We start from the raw sequence: 13,856 nt of genomic DNA, 5'->3' as shown, positions 1-13,856 counted from the left end.
TACCCAGCCAGATGTTTCAAAGTAGCACTATCCAAGAAATGTAACACGAATGCCACATGCAGTTAAAAAAAAAAAGCAGGTGAAATTAACCTCAGCAGTATACTTTAATTAACCCAACAGAGCCAAACTATTATCTTTTCAACTTGTAATCAATATTTTTAAAATTATCAATTAGATATTCCATATTCTTTTTTTTTTTTTTTGGTACTAAGTCTTTGAACACTGGTGTGTATTTTACATTCGAGAGCACTTCTCAGTTCAGACCAGCCACATTTCAAACAGCCAATAGCCTCGAGTGGCCTGCAGCTACCACGGCGGACGGCTCAGCTGTCAAGTAGCCAACACATTACATATTAGAGTTTAAAGCTCTGATAATGAACATAACTCAGTACCAGGACAAGAACAGACCGACAGAAAGAGAGGATTTATCTGTGATGCCGGACCAGCGGGTTCATTTGCAACTGACTGGAGACAGTGTGTGGCATAACTCATTTTGAAATTATATATATTCTCAGCTCCTGAGCCCCTTTTTAATCACACCTTCAGAAGCTCTGTCCCAACCAGACTGGCCGCCGCTGAGCCCTAGACATACCTTGCATGAGACATAACTACACCTATTTGCCATGTGGCCCCCATCCCAGCTTTCAAAACAGAAATATCCAGGTTCAAAGAAGAATCCTTGAATGTTCTGCTCACAAAAACCAGCAAGGGCCAGTCCCTCCAGCCTGAATGGCCCAGTGCCTGCTTCCTCAGCATGGGAGCGAACCACATGCTGGCTCTCAGATGGGCCCTGAAACCATTTGTAATATCATCACCATAATAAAACTATGTGTCCAGGACTCCAAGACACACATTTCTCTCATTTACCATGTCCGAACTCAGGGTGAAATCAGTGGGTCTTATCCCGGCCGCCGGCTGGGAGCCACCGTGAGGTGGCAGGTGTGGCCAGGCGCACACCGGCTCCGCCGTGGGGTTTCACACTGCCATCACTTCGCTTGGGTTACACGCAGGGTCAGCACTTCTTGTGTCTGAGACCCTTGCCGTCCAAAATGTCTTCGAGGAGTCACACGACGATGCAGAAAAATTACAGAGTGTGCAGACAGGCACAGAGACAACAGAGCGTGTAGCTGTGGCATCAGTGAAGAATGCCCCTGGAGAAATGATCGTAACCCCATTCCTTTATCAAAGAGAGGTCACCACCCAGAAGCGGACAAAGCCAGTCACATACCAAGTAAGCAGAGCGAGTGAGGCGGGAGAAACAGCCCACCTCTCGGAGCAATTCGGGGCAGAGTGGCTGCTGCCTACGCCTGATGGGACTGCAGATGAGGTGTTGTGGTGCGGTTCCATTGGGAGTGTCCCCTCTTTCTTGATGTGCCCTGTAACTGATGGCACTTTCAACGCAACGAAACACAGAAACGGCCAACATTTCCCAAACCCCAGGCCTGGGCTGAGTGCTCTGCCAGCACCCATCCTTCCAAAGCCCAGCGAGACCAAGGAATTGAGATCCCCAGGCTCAGGTTTTCCAGGCTGCCCAGCTGCACAGGGCAAAGCTGACCACGTGATCCGGCAGCCTCCAGCTCACACTAAGTCCACTTATCACCGAAACGTGCAGGGCAGGGTGGGGCTGCGCAGAGCCTGCCTGAGCCTTGGTCCTGGATGCCAGAGTTCTCTCTGCCTCAGAGCGGAAGCTGTGCGCCCCACTCCACCGGCCCCGGAGTAGACATGCAGGGTAATTGAAATTCATGGATGAGCCCGAGGAGCCGGCTCCAGGCTTGGTAATAACTTCTCCATATTAATGGCAGCACCGCAGACCCGGTGGACAGCTGACATTTACTATGAAACATACGCAGCAGAGCAAGAGGCTCCTACCTGGGCCCTCCCATTCCAGAATGCCTGCCAGTGAAGGAGGGAAGGGGAGGAAGGGTCCAAGGCGGGCTGGGGTCCTCCTCTCCTCTCAGTACCCCCACCCCATCTCAGTCTCCTCCCCTGCAGGAAACCCCTGCCAGCAACATACCTGACCACACATGCACACTCACACTCAAATGCACCCACGCATATGCACAGATACCCACACACACTCATATGCACACACATCGCACTCATACAGATACGCATGCACACATTCCCACATACGCGTACAGGATTGTGCCCACACACTCACATATACCGGTAGCCTGCTGTGTTCTGACAGCAACATAAAACCCCCAGCCTGCCCGAGTGCAGGAGGGCAGTAGGGGCAAGGAAGGATGCATCTACCCACCAGTGCAGACCCAGGGTCCCAGGAGGGGCTCCCCGCATACTCGACCCTTCAAACCTCAGAGACCAGAGTAGGGAGGCCCCAGCCATATCTCAGGCTACCACACAGCTGAGTGGACGCACCAGGCCATAGGGCATCCCTGTGGCTCAGAACTGATGAGTTTTTCGATGCTCACGCTGGCTGTGGCACTTGTGGTCCTCACAAAGGACCCAGACTTCCCCTACCCCCACCCCCGGTCACTCCTTACTCACTAAGTGCTGGGGACACGGGGGGTGAGAAGCCAGGCTAGCCGTCAGGCAGGGGGGACCTAGAAGGGGCCAGCACCTGCATGAGCAGCATCCTGCCACTGAGGAACCAATGCCAGAAGCACACAACCAATCAATGGAGTCAGTGTTAGGTGGCAATGTGACAGGATGGCCCAGAAACAGCTGGCCTCCCTGCGCTCCAGCTCAGAGGTCAGGGACCAGCTATGCTGACCTTCATGAGTCAGGTTACCATGCTCCTCCCCAGAAGATCCAAGAGGAGAGGTGACCCACACAGGGGAGCCCCACATATCCAAGTAACTTACTGGAGCCTCGGTTTCCTCATCTGTAAAATGGGGGCAACGGTGGCTGGCACACAGGATGATTGCAGGGATTGGGTGCATGCAGTGAACAGAGGTAGATCATATAGACCCTGATCTGATCGCCCCCTGCAGAGGGACAGCTGCTGGCTGCTGGGCGTCCTCAAGAGCGTGGGTGCAGGACCCTCAGCTCATAGACAGAGAGGCAGGCAGAAAGCTGCTGCTCAGCCTTGGGAGGTGGTCCCAGCACCCCTGGCTCCCTGAACCTCATTCCAGGTCAGGGGTGGAGCATGTGACTCAGCCCAGAGCCAGTCAGCACAGGGCATTCCCAGGCCACAGTGATTGGCTATGGAGAGACCCCGTGACCCAAGCCCATCCAATCAGAGTGAAGCTCAGAACTGCAGCAGGAACCTCCAAAAAGTAGACTGCTTCCCTTCTGCACTTGGTTGTGCCTCTGGTGGTGAAGGGTGTGGGGGCAGCTGCAGCCTCCGGTCCGCTAGGGAACAGAGTCACGGAGCGGTGGGAGCTGGGCGAGCAGGGTGCAAAGGACACCACTCCACCCCTGAACTACCTATCCAATCCCACCAGTCCCCAGATGCCTTTTATGTAAGGGGATAAAATACACATAAAATATACCATCTTAACCATTTCTAAGCGTACAGGTCAGCGGTATCAAATATGTTCATAATGCTGTGCAATGATCACCACCATCCATCTCCAGAACTCCTTCCTTCTGCTAAAACTGAAACTCTGTACCTGTGAATCAGCTCCCCATCCCCCTCCTCCAGCACCTGACAACCACCGCTCCACCCGCTGTCTCTAAGATTCTGGCTACCCTAGGTGCCTTCAAATGCCTTACTTGCTGAAGCCTGGGAAGTCTGGGTTTCAGACCACAGGTGTGTCTACCTCATTCTGAGGGGCTATGGGCGGCGGCTTTCCCACCTCTAGCACAAATCCCCGACCAGCCAGCCTTCTCCACCATGGCAGCCACAGGTCAGCACACCTGAGAAGCCTCTTCCCTGCCCACAGATTGCACTCAGTGAGAAGTGGTGATGAGGCTGGCCAGGAGGTTGTGGCTGCCCCAGAAAGGGGCAGGGGCAGCTGCGATGAAGGAAGGCAGCAAGTTCTCCAAGACAGCCCCTGCCTGCTGGGAGCCCCCACCTAATGACCCTGCTGCTGGCGCAGCCCCCAACATTTCCACATCAGCCTCTGTAAGTCTGGTCAGGGGACCACAGGGCCCACTGGGTTCCCACTGGATCCATCTCCCTGTGCAATAGCAAGACTCAGAAATGCAGCTTCTCTGAAGAAACATCTGAGGGTACGGTAGCAAGGAGCCAGTGGTCCTGAGGGACAACAATCCATAAAGGGAGGCAGGGCATAGGCTGGCCAGGGTCCCCATCTCTCCCTCCATCAACCTGGTCCCCTCAGTTGGTCCCCATTTGGCCCCTAAGACACCTGGAGTTGCCCTAAAAGGGTCCCAGAAATGTCTGATCCAGCCTCACTTGCCACCTGGGTGAACTGTGGCTCATGGCAGGAGGATCTGCCCAGGGCTGCATGGGGACCTGCCAGAACCTGGCCCAAGGTCTCCTTCTCGGCCCTCCAAAACTCCCTCCCAACAGGTCCAAAGGGGTTTCCCTCTCTTACTTAGTTTCATTTAGACCAGGGGTTTTGAACTCAGGTTGCATGAACTCCGAGTTCAGGGCAAGAAAACCGTGCAAAACCACATGCGTGCACAAGTGCTTTCCTGCAGGAAAAGAGGTGGGGCCTTTGGCCATTCTCCAAGGGGGCCTGCGGGTCTCCATCCTGGGGTCTGCAGCAAAGCAGACAAGGAGAGGTGGGCCAGCCCCAGTATGGGGGGCACAGGGTCTTGGGGATGAGTCCCCCACTCTTCCCTGTACAGTAGCAGGATGCTGGGCCACCACACTCCCCAAGCATGCTCATTTCACGGCTCCCAGTGGAGCCCCACCCAGTGGAGCTGGGGCCTGCAGACATAGCCAGGTACAAGCTGCCTGTGAAGCGTGGATGCAACATGACACGTGAGTGTCCGGGACAGCTTCCCTGGTGGAGTGCCATGTAGCTGAGATCTACAGATTGAGTCAGGTAAAGAGGGAAGGATAAGAGTGGTCGGGGTGAGGGCACAGCCTGTGCAAAGGCCCTAAGATGGGAGTGCCCAGTGTTGGAGGCATGAGGGACACACAGTGACAGACAAGACTGGTGGTTACTAGGTCAGGCCATGGGGGGCCCTGTATGCCAGGACGGTGGGTCTGAATGTTTTTTTCCAGGTTTGGATTTTTTTTTTTATGGGGAATAAGAACTATTGAAAGGTCTTAAGCAAAGGAGTGACATGATTTAATGTGTGGTTTATAAAAATCAGTCTGGCAGCTGTGTGGAGAAAGAGCTGCTCCAATTTGGAGAGGCTGAGGATCATAGGAGCAAAAGACAGGGCTTGGAGTCAGGCATGGTGGAGCGATGGGAACAGGAGTGACGTCCAGAGATGTCTAAGATGATGACCAGCTGGAGGTGGGGGTCGTGGAGAGGGAGGGGAGGGGGTGATCCTGGGATTCCTGCCCAAGTGAAGGGTGAGGTCTGGGGGAGAGTGGAGAGACCCGCATTCCATCTCAGAAGCATGGGGGAGCCCAAGGAAGGAGCCCGGGAGGCAGCTGGGCAGGCAGGTCTGGGTGGAGTGTGGCGGCCCAGCATGCTGCTCCTCCCTCTTGTTTTTAACATAAAACCTCAATCCTTTCCAGAGTTTGGGGATCTGACCCTCACACTCAGCCCCAAAGGTGAGGTGAGCAAGAGCCTCGGGCCAGGCCCACATCACAGTGATTGATTTAAAGATGGGCCTGTAACCCAAGCAGTGCCCATTAGAAGCCTTCCCAGGATTCTAGCAGGAACCATCCAGAAAGGAGTGCTCTCCATTTCCAAGAGACTACGACCATGGAAGGCAAGTTATGCCAGGAGCTGCCGACGGACCCTTCCATGGCGAGGGCCATCCTGAGATGAACACAGACACTGGCAGAGCTGAAAGGCAGAAGACATGTTCTGAAACCAGCCCCAAGCCCCTAGATCCAGCCATGCCTGAAGCTGAAACTCCTCAGGACCTCAAAGATAACTGGGCCCGTGACACCCTGTGTTTGTTGCATCCCTTGTAAGTTGGTTCTTTGTCACTTAAGCTGAATGAGTCTTAAACAACAAGGAGAGTAAGCCATGGAGGAGGCTGAGGCCACCATGGGCACCTCCACAGCACGCCAAGAGAAGGAGCCAAGCAAGTGCTCCTCTGACCTGAGAAGCCCTGACACCCAAGGAACCCGGACATTCCCGCAGCCCCTCTTCAGTGTTCCTAGACCTTCTCACTGCCCTCCAGGCAGTGCCAAGGCAGGGTGAGAGAAAAGAAGACCCTACAAGGGGCAGTTGCGAGTCCCATACACTCCTCGCCCTCAGCCCTGCAGCCCAAGTACATTGCACCTGCCCTCCCGAATCTAGCACCTGAACCAGCTGGAGCCCAGTGTGTGGCTGTGAAGAGAGCAGCTTTGTCAGGAAAAATGAAACTCAACTCGGTCCCTTAGGCCAACAAATGACTTCTCTCTGAGGCCCTTAGTGACTTTTACTGCCCATCAAGACTGGACAGAGTAGGCACCTGGCCAGGATGGCAGCCCAGCAGGGGAGCCCCATCCCACAAGGCAGCAGCCCTTGGGCTTCTCTGAACCCCCTTCTCTGAACTGCCACACAGAGTCACCCCCCCCAGCCCATGGAGGCGTCACTGATGGATGGCCTTGCTGACCGGTGACGTCCCCTGAGCAGCACCGAACAGAGGAGGTGGAGGTGGGCTAGGGTACTTCCATCCTCCTGGAGACTCCACGGCCATCGTCCAGCCATGAGGACTCAGGCCACTTTAAAGGAGCTGCAGCCCTGAGCAGGTCAGCAGCGAGTTACCAAGCCACTCGGCCATGAGACCTGAGCCCAGCCCCCACTCACTGACACTGACAACAGTCGAGGCCCCTGACTGAAAAGGTCTCCAGGAGTCAAAACAGAAAAGGTAAAACATTTCCTCATGTTTTAAAGAAATGCATTTCTTCATTTTTATTCTTTTTGTTGGCAAGCAAAGAAGGCAGTGAGATGTAGTGGGCATAGTCTTGGGACCAAACAGGCGTTTAAGTACTGCAAAGCCCGAAGCAAGTTATATCGGCTTTTGGAGCCTCGGTTTACTCATCTGAAGAATGGGGATAATATTAGCCGTACTCCATAGGGTGTTGTGAGGATTAATCAAGCTGATTCAGCATAAGGTGCTCAGCAGAAAGCCTGGCACATAACAGGGGCACAGTAAACTATGACGTACTGTTATTACTTTTATGTCAACAGGCTTCTCATTGGGTTTACACTGAGCATGTAAGAATGATGTGACATTCGAAGTGAAGTAAGCCAAAAAGAGAAAGAAAAGTACCATATGATATCACTCAATGTGGAGTCTAAAAAGGAAATAAGAAGACACTAATAAACTCTTCTACAAAACAGAAACAGACTCGCAGACATAGTGAACAGTTTTATGGTTCCTGGGGTGAGAGGGGGAGGGATAAATTTGGGAGTTTGAAATTTGCAAATATTATTAACTACTATATATAAAAATAGATAAACAAATTTCTTCTGTACAGCACAGGGAACTATACTCAATATCTTGTAACAACCTTTCGTCAAAAGGAATATGAAAATGAATATATATATATGATGGGAAAATTATGCTGTACAACCAGAAATTGACACATTGTAACTGACTATACTCCAATTTAAAAAAAATGTGAAATCAGCACACCTATCATGTACCAAGCGGTACTAGAAAAGTCTTCCGTAGCAACGAGATATACAAGAATCCTTTGTTAAGCCTTATTTTCTCACACATCGTGAAAAGGCAAACTTTAACCTTTCCCTGTGAGTTTGATGAACAATATCTGTCTAAAGGCTGTAAAAGAACCTGGAAACCACATCTACCAGCCTCTCTGGAAATAAAGTGCACGCTGTATCTTATGAAGCACATCTTTATATGGCATTTCCTGAGTCTGCACCTTGACCGATTCTCATAGAATTTGCACCATGGCAGGCCCAGGTCCCAACCTCAGTATCACTTTAGGGAGCAGCACCCCTTGCACCCTTGATCCATGGGATTCTGCAAACACCATGTCCTGATTCTCATGGGGACATCTGATCCCAGGACTCAGGACTCAGCTGGAATTATCAGAAAGAGATGTCAGCCGGCACTGCTGGGGCCCCTTGACTCACCAGAGAAGGACTCCACCTGAGAACAAAGCCAACACACAAGGAGGCAGAGGCAAGAGACAGCAAGGGTCCTTAGGACCTGGCGGGAGCACCTGGATCCAACCATGCCTGAAGACTGATCATTATGTGAGCTGATAACTTCCCATTTCTGTTCAATCTAAATTGACCAGAGTTTTCTTTCGCTTGTGACTGAAAGGATCTGAGAATAAGAATCCCCTCATGCTAAATAAAAAACAAAGCTTCCACAGAAAATAAAGCTTCCGTTAAGGTAGAGAAACAAACGCAGTGCCAAGCAAGTAAATGAACAAATATGTGTCCCAGGCTAGGGGCAGGACAATAGGCCTGAAAGAGCCTATGGCTCTCAGAAGAGGCATAACTTAAGCTACAGGACCACAAGGCCACAATCCTGCTCCGTGGTTTCTCTGCACATCTTCCAGGAAGGCTAGTTCCACATATTCTGCAAAGGGGTCCCGTGGTCCCATCTGTGTGAGCAGTGCTGCATTACACAGAGTTTGAGGGGTTTCTTTATTATAGAGCTTCTCAGAGATCGTTGTGGGCCTCCTTGAGTCTCCCAGGCTGAAAGCAAGGTGCAGCGTTTCCCACACCACTTGTGGATTGAACCCCACTTGCTCGGAGCAACTTGTGGTGCAATCTTGTGGAACTCCTTGGCAGAAATGGAGCTGCAAAGCCTCACTTCTCAGAGGGCAGCCTGAGGCCCAGGAGCATCAGCCTGGGAGCTCAACCCCACCCCCCGGACATGCAGACCCAACACCTGCATTTTAACAAGATCCCTGGGGACTTGCACACATGCTACAGCCTGACACACCTGCTTCAGTGTGTTTCACTGTCTACAAAGCAAGAGCAGGAGCTGCAGAAAGGGGGCTGTGTGGCATGGCTGCTGGGAGGGTGAGGTGCACGTAGCCACGTAAGGACTGTCCAGTGGGAGTGCACAGGGATTACGGCCTCTGTTACCACATCTCAGGATCTCCTACCTGCCCAGACTTATGAGCATCATGGCAGAAGGGTCTGGACAGAACCAGGTCAGACTCCTGACACCACGGGCTGTGTGGCCTTGGGCAAGTCACTCAACCTTCCAGAACTTCAGCTGCCCAACTAGGAACCAGGAATGAAGAACCCTCCCCTGCAGGGTCACTGTAAAGACCAGAAACATGTTTAAACCCCAGGCCCTTAGCAAGTGGGCCTATCACTGATGCACAGAGAGACTAAAAGGGCTAAGGAATTAATTGGTATAAAATCAGAACAGACACACACATCAAAAAGGAAAAAAGGAAAGGGTGAGAGAGAGGGAGAGAGAGAGGGAGAGAGAGAGAAAGGGAAGAATGAAGGAAGGGAGGAAAGAAAGGGAAAGAGAAATAGAGAGAGAGAAAGAAAAGATGGGAAAGAAAGAAGGAAGGAGGGAAGGAAGGGAGGAAGGAAGGAAGGAAGGAAAGAAAGAAAGAAAGAGAAAGAAATAAAGAAAGAAAGAAAGAAGGAAAGGAAGAAAAGGAAGGAAGAGGCAGGTATAGCTCAGTGGTAGGGCACATGCTTAGCATGCATGATGTCCTGGGTTCAATCCCCAGTACCTCCACTAACAACAACAACAAAAATAACTTTTAAAAAAGAAAGAAAGAAAAGGAAAAATGAGATGAAAAAGACTCCAGCCCCTCTTCCAACTCCGGTCTTCTCTCCAGCTCTGTCTTGCACTTCTGCTGGTGTGTGTCCGGGACATGTGACATCTCACCGTGCCCATCTCAACCAAGCTGATGTACAGCTGATACTCTCTGCACACCTCTCCCCTCTGCACCTTTGCCCCCTGGCAATTCATTCTTCAAATAGTCCCCAGGAGCATGCTCTCAGAGCCCTGACTGGAGTGGGCCTCAGCCCATCAGCTGAGCAGTGTGCCCCAAGTGGCACCAGATCAGCCACATCTCTGACCAGCCCGGAGAACAACTGCGCAAGGAGCTGCTGGCTGAACAAACAGATCACAGAAGGAACAGACGAATGAATGATACACTGACAAAGGCTCCATGAAATGCACTCCATCAAGAATTACTTAGCACACAGGAGCTGGCCCACCAACAGACTTCTCCATGCCCACTCCCCCGGGCCCCAGCTCAGCCCCACCGCACACCCCCTCAGTCCCCAGCACCAGTTTCCTTTTATTTAGGAAATTCGCCTCCAGGGTAAAATGAGATACACCTGTGAAAACCCGAGATGTCCTCAGAGACAACAGGGATATAAAGGGTTGCCCCACGTTAACCCAGCTCCTCCAAGGACGTTTATAGTTGTTTGCGATACGCCCAGGTTCTAACTAGATCCAGCCAAAGGCAGTGATTTTCCGAAGAAGCAACAAGTGACATTTCCTGTGTCTCCATAAAAAGAACGCCAGTGGTTGCGGGACTCTGGTGTGATTGCTGGCTCTGCAGCCTGCAGGGCGAGCCTGAGGACGGGGGCTCGGGGCCAGCAGCGCTGGGAGGGCGGCCACTCGCTCGGAGCAGCAGTTAGAGCGGAACCCAGGGTGGGCGGCCTCAGCTGTCTGGCGGGCACAGCCAGCCTGACCACCGCATACCCAATCCAAAATAGAAAGCTGCAGTGGCTTCTGCCGCGTGCCAGGCCCCAGGGCGACCAGACAGAGCACCGCCAATGTCAGCCTCCTCCCTGAGCATCGATCCAGGCTTCCTCCAAGGGCCCCTTATGCCCAGCCATGGTCCCTCTAGGCCCCCAGACACAGAACTTCCCAGGGCTTTGGTCACAATGGGTGGCCCAGCCAATCCCAGAAGGGACCCCTTCTCAGTCTCTCCTGTCCTCCAGGGCTGCCCACGGACACCAGAGCCCGCATTTCCAAATGCTCCCCTTGGCTCAAAATAGAGGGAAAACCGACTTTTCAAATAACCAACCAGCTGAAGTTCCACAGGAAACCACAGCATAAAAATCAGTGGTTCCCGGTCAGCCAGGGGGCAGAGGGATCATTGGGCACTTCAGCATCACTGCCTGCTCCCTAGGCTGGCACCACTTGCACGCACAGAAACAAGACCAGCTGCCAGCACGTGTGCCCACACACACATATCACACACGCTAAAATGCATAGCAACACGCTGCACAGACACCAACACCCAAATGAGCAGACACCTGCAGGTACACACATGGACTAGACACAATGGCACATTCGCATGTTCACACAGGTGCACAGGTACCCAGACACGAGTACGCGCCACGCACTCCAACACATATGTGCAGATGCACACACTCAGAGATACACACACACCTGGATGCAACGCCAAGATCTGTGCCTGCAGGCATGAGGGAGACCACACTCTGCTACTTGATAAGCACTTTGGAAACGTGGCCCTCCCCCTGCATAAATCACCCTCTAGAACCAATCAAAACAACCTGCCTTCCAGCCAACCCCTTAAGTCGGGGCCCAGCGGTCTCCAAGCATCGTGGTGCAAAGACGGTCCTCAGTACAGGTCGTGCCCTCCGAGGGGACTCCCAGATAACAGGCTTCCAAAACCCACGGGAGGGCAATGGACAGGAAGGAGGGAGAGAAGTGCGTACTCACCAGCCCGTCGCAGTTGCTGAGCGCCACGGAGGAGGCTTCAGCCAGGCCGGCCACGTCTCCGACATAGAGGCAGGTTCCAAGCAGCGGCTCCACCCGGGTAGCACCCGACTCGCCCTGCCACTCCACCGTGGCCCCGGGCGCCACGAGGCGGGCGTTGGGCCGCAGCCGCAGGTGCAGGTCTCGGCCGAAGACCGTGACATTGTAGAAGAGGCGGCCGCCAGGGTCCTCCTCACTGCCTCCAGGGAAGCCCGGGGTCTGGACTGTGGCGGCCCTGCGGGTCCGTACCCCAGCCTGGGCCGTCGCCGCCGACACCACGTGGGACACCAAACGGCCCTGGGCGTCAGTGCGCACCGGCACCGCCAGGATGCGCTCAGCTCCGTGCCCGAGGGGCCCGCCTGCAAAGGGAAGGGGCGTTAGACCCGCAGAGACCTCAGAGCCCCTGAGCCCAGGCGCCGAGTCCAGCATCCCCCCAAGCCCCGCCCCCACTGCGAAGGGAAGGGCATTCCACTAGGCAACCCCCAGAAACTAGCCTGCACCTCCCCGGCCTTCTTCCAAAAGGGAAAGAGCGTTAACGGGGCCGCCACTCCGGAGTCCCGCCACCTCCAGGCCGACCCCCTCTGGGACCCTGCCAACCCAGGACTCTGCCTCCTGCCCCGTTCTGGGTTGGGGCTCCGAAGCTTCTCACAGCCCCCCAGGGGGCGGCCCGTCAGAGCGTCCCCCGCCCCTTGAACCTACCGTCCTTGGCAGGACGTGGGACTGCTCCGAAGCCATTCCCCGTTGACCTCCTACCCGTGCGCCTCTACCTCTCAGCGGCCCTTGCCGCCCGAGTGCCCTCACGCTTGCCTCCGGAGCGGCGAGGACTCGGCTCCCCCGGACACCAGCGGCCTGTCCTCCGTGTCTAGCTCGGGGTCTGTCCGCTGCCGGTCCCCCTTCCCGCGCGCCCGAGGACAGGGAGGGGTGGAGCAGGGTCCTTCGGATCTTGGAGGATCCCCTCCGGGGCGCCCCAACCAATCCTCAGGGCCCAAGGAGGCGCGCTCGGCACCCGGCTCCTCCCGAGCGTCCCCGGACGCAAGCCCGGGCGCCGCCTCGCCCTGGCTCCCCCGGACCCGCTGGGGCTTGGCGCTGCGCTCTCCGCCGCGGGGCTTTCCCGGCCCTCGGTCTCCATCCTCGGCGTCCCGGGAGCCGCGAGCGCTCCGAGGCTCCCCCCGGCCCATGACGCCCGGGTGAGCCGCGGGGCGCCCCCTGCGCGACCGACCCGGCCCTGAAGTTGGCCAACTTGGCCCCGGGCGGGGCGCGCGGAGTTTGCCCAAGTCGGGCTGGACGACTCCTGGGGAGGGGGCGGTGGGGCATGCGGGCCGGGGCGGAGCCCGGCCGGCTGGGGTCGCGGGGCTTGGGGGCCGGGCCGCACCTACCTGGGGGGTCGGCGGCGGCGGCGGCGGCGAGCCCGGCGTCCGCGGGCAGCGGCGGCAGCAGGAGCGGCGGCAGTAGCAGTAGCAGCAGCGCGGGGCAGAGCAGGCGGCGAGCGGCTCCCGCCGGCGGATCCATGGCAGCCGGACCGCAGCCGGGGCCCCGCACTCGCAGCCGGCGCGAAAGTTCCCCGCGCGCCGCCCAGCCCACATCTGGGGGCAGCTGGAGCCGCCCGCAGCTGCAGCACCGCAGGGCGCGGGGCGGAGGAGGCGAGGCGCGGAGAGGAGGGCGGGGGAGCGCGGAGGGGAGGCGGGGAGAGGGAAGGAGCGAGCGAGCGAGGGAGGCGGGAGGGAGGGAGAAGGAGAGCGAGGGGGAGGGCGGGGACGGCGGGCGCCTCAGCCTGCGGTGACCCGGCGCTTCTTGGCGCGGCCGCCGCCGCCGCCGCCGCTGCCGCCACCGCCCGCTCCCCTCCTCGCGCCGTCGCCGCCGCGGTTCCCGGCTCGTAGCGAAGCAGAGACACCCCGAGGCGGCGGCAGAGAAGCGCCGCGGGCCGGGCCGGGGGAGCCCTGCCGCCGGCCACCCTCGGTGCGCCCCTCGCCCTCGTGGCGCGCAACCTCGGAGGTGCGGCGCCCGCCCATCCCCACCCAAAGAGTCCTCGGGACACCCAGGACCCAGCCGTCAGCCCTGGGGTGCGGGAGGCCGCCTCGCCCTCTCTGTGCGCCCTGGGGCAAGTCGGGGCACAGGCTGGGAAGGGGTGGGGAGGCCGATTACCGGGCCACGGGGCTGAGCTGGGCCTTTGACCA

The 13,856-nt window shown here is 56.1% G+C and overlaps 1 protein-coding gene across 2 annotated transcripts in view; it reads right to left on the bottom strand.

Moving 5' to 3' along the window:
* The window catches only part of ADAMTS2 (ADAM metallopeptidase with thrombospondin type 1 motif 2), a 204,629-nt gene extending 191,305 nt beyond the window's left edge, over positions 1-13,324 (bottom strand). The window contains exons 1-2 of one of the 2 annotated variants that reach the window (XM_072947118.1): positions 13,059-13,324; positions 11,647-12,041 (exon numbers count right to left, since the gene is read on the bottom strand). In XM_072947118.1, coding sequence (XP_072803219.1) covers positions 11,647-12,041; positions 13,059-13,191 — 528 coding nt within the window. In that variant the 5' untranslated portion in view covers positions 13,192-13,324. The remainder of the gene's footprint in view (positions 1-11,646; positions 12,042-13,058) is intronic. The other variant, XM_072947119.1, reaches the window with a different exon arrangement.
* Positions 13,325-13,856: the final 532 nt, after the last annotated feature.

This window comes from Vicugna pacos, chromosome 22 (genome assembly GCF_048564905.1).
Source record: "Vicugna pacos chromosome 22, VicPac4, whole genome shotgun sequence".
NCBI lineage: Eukaryota > Metazoa > Chordata > Mammalia > Artiodactyla > Camelidae > Vicugna > Vicugna pacos.
This window is presented reverse-complemented; position numbering and strand designations above follow the sequence as displayed.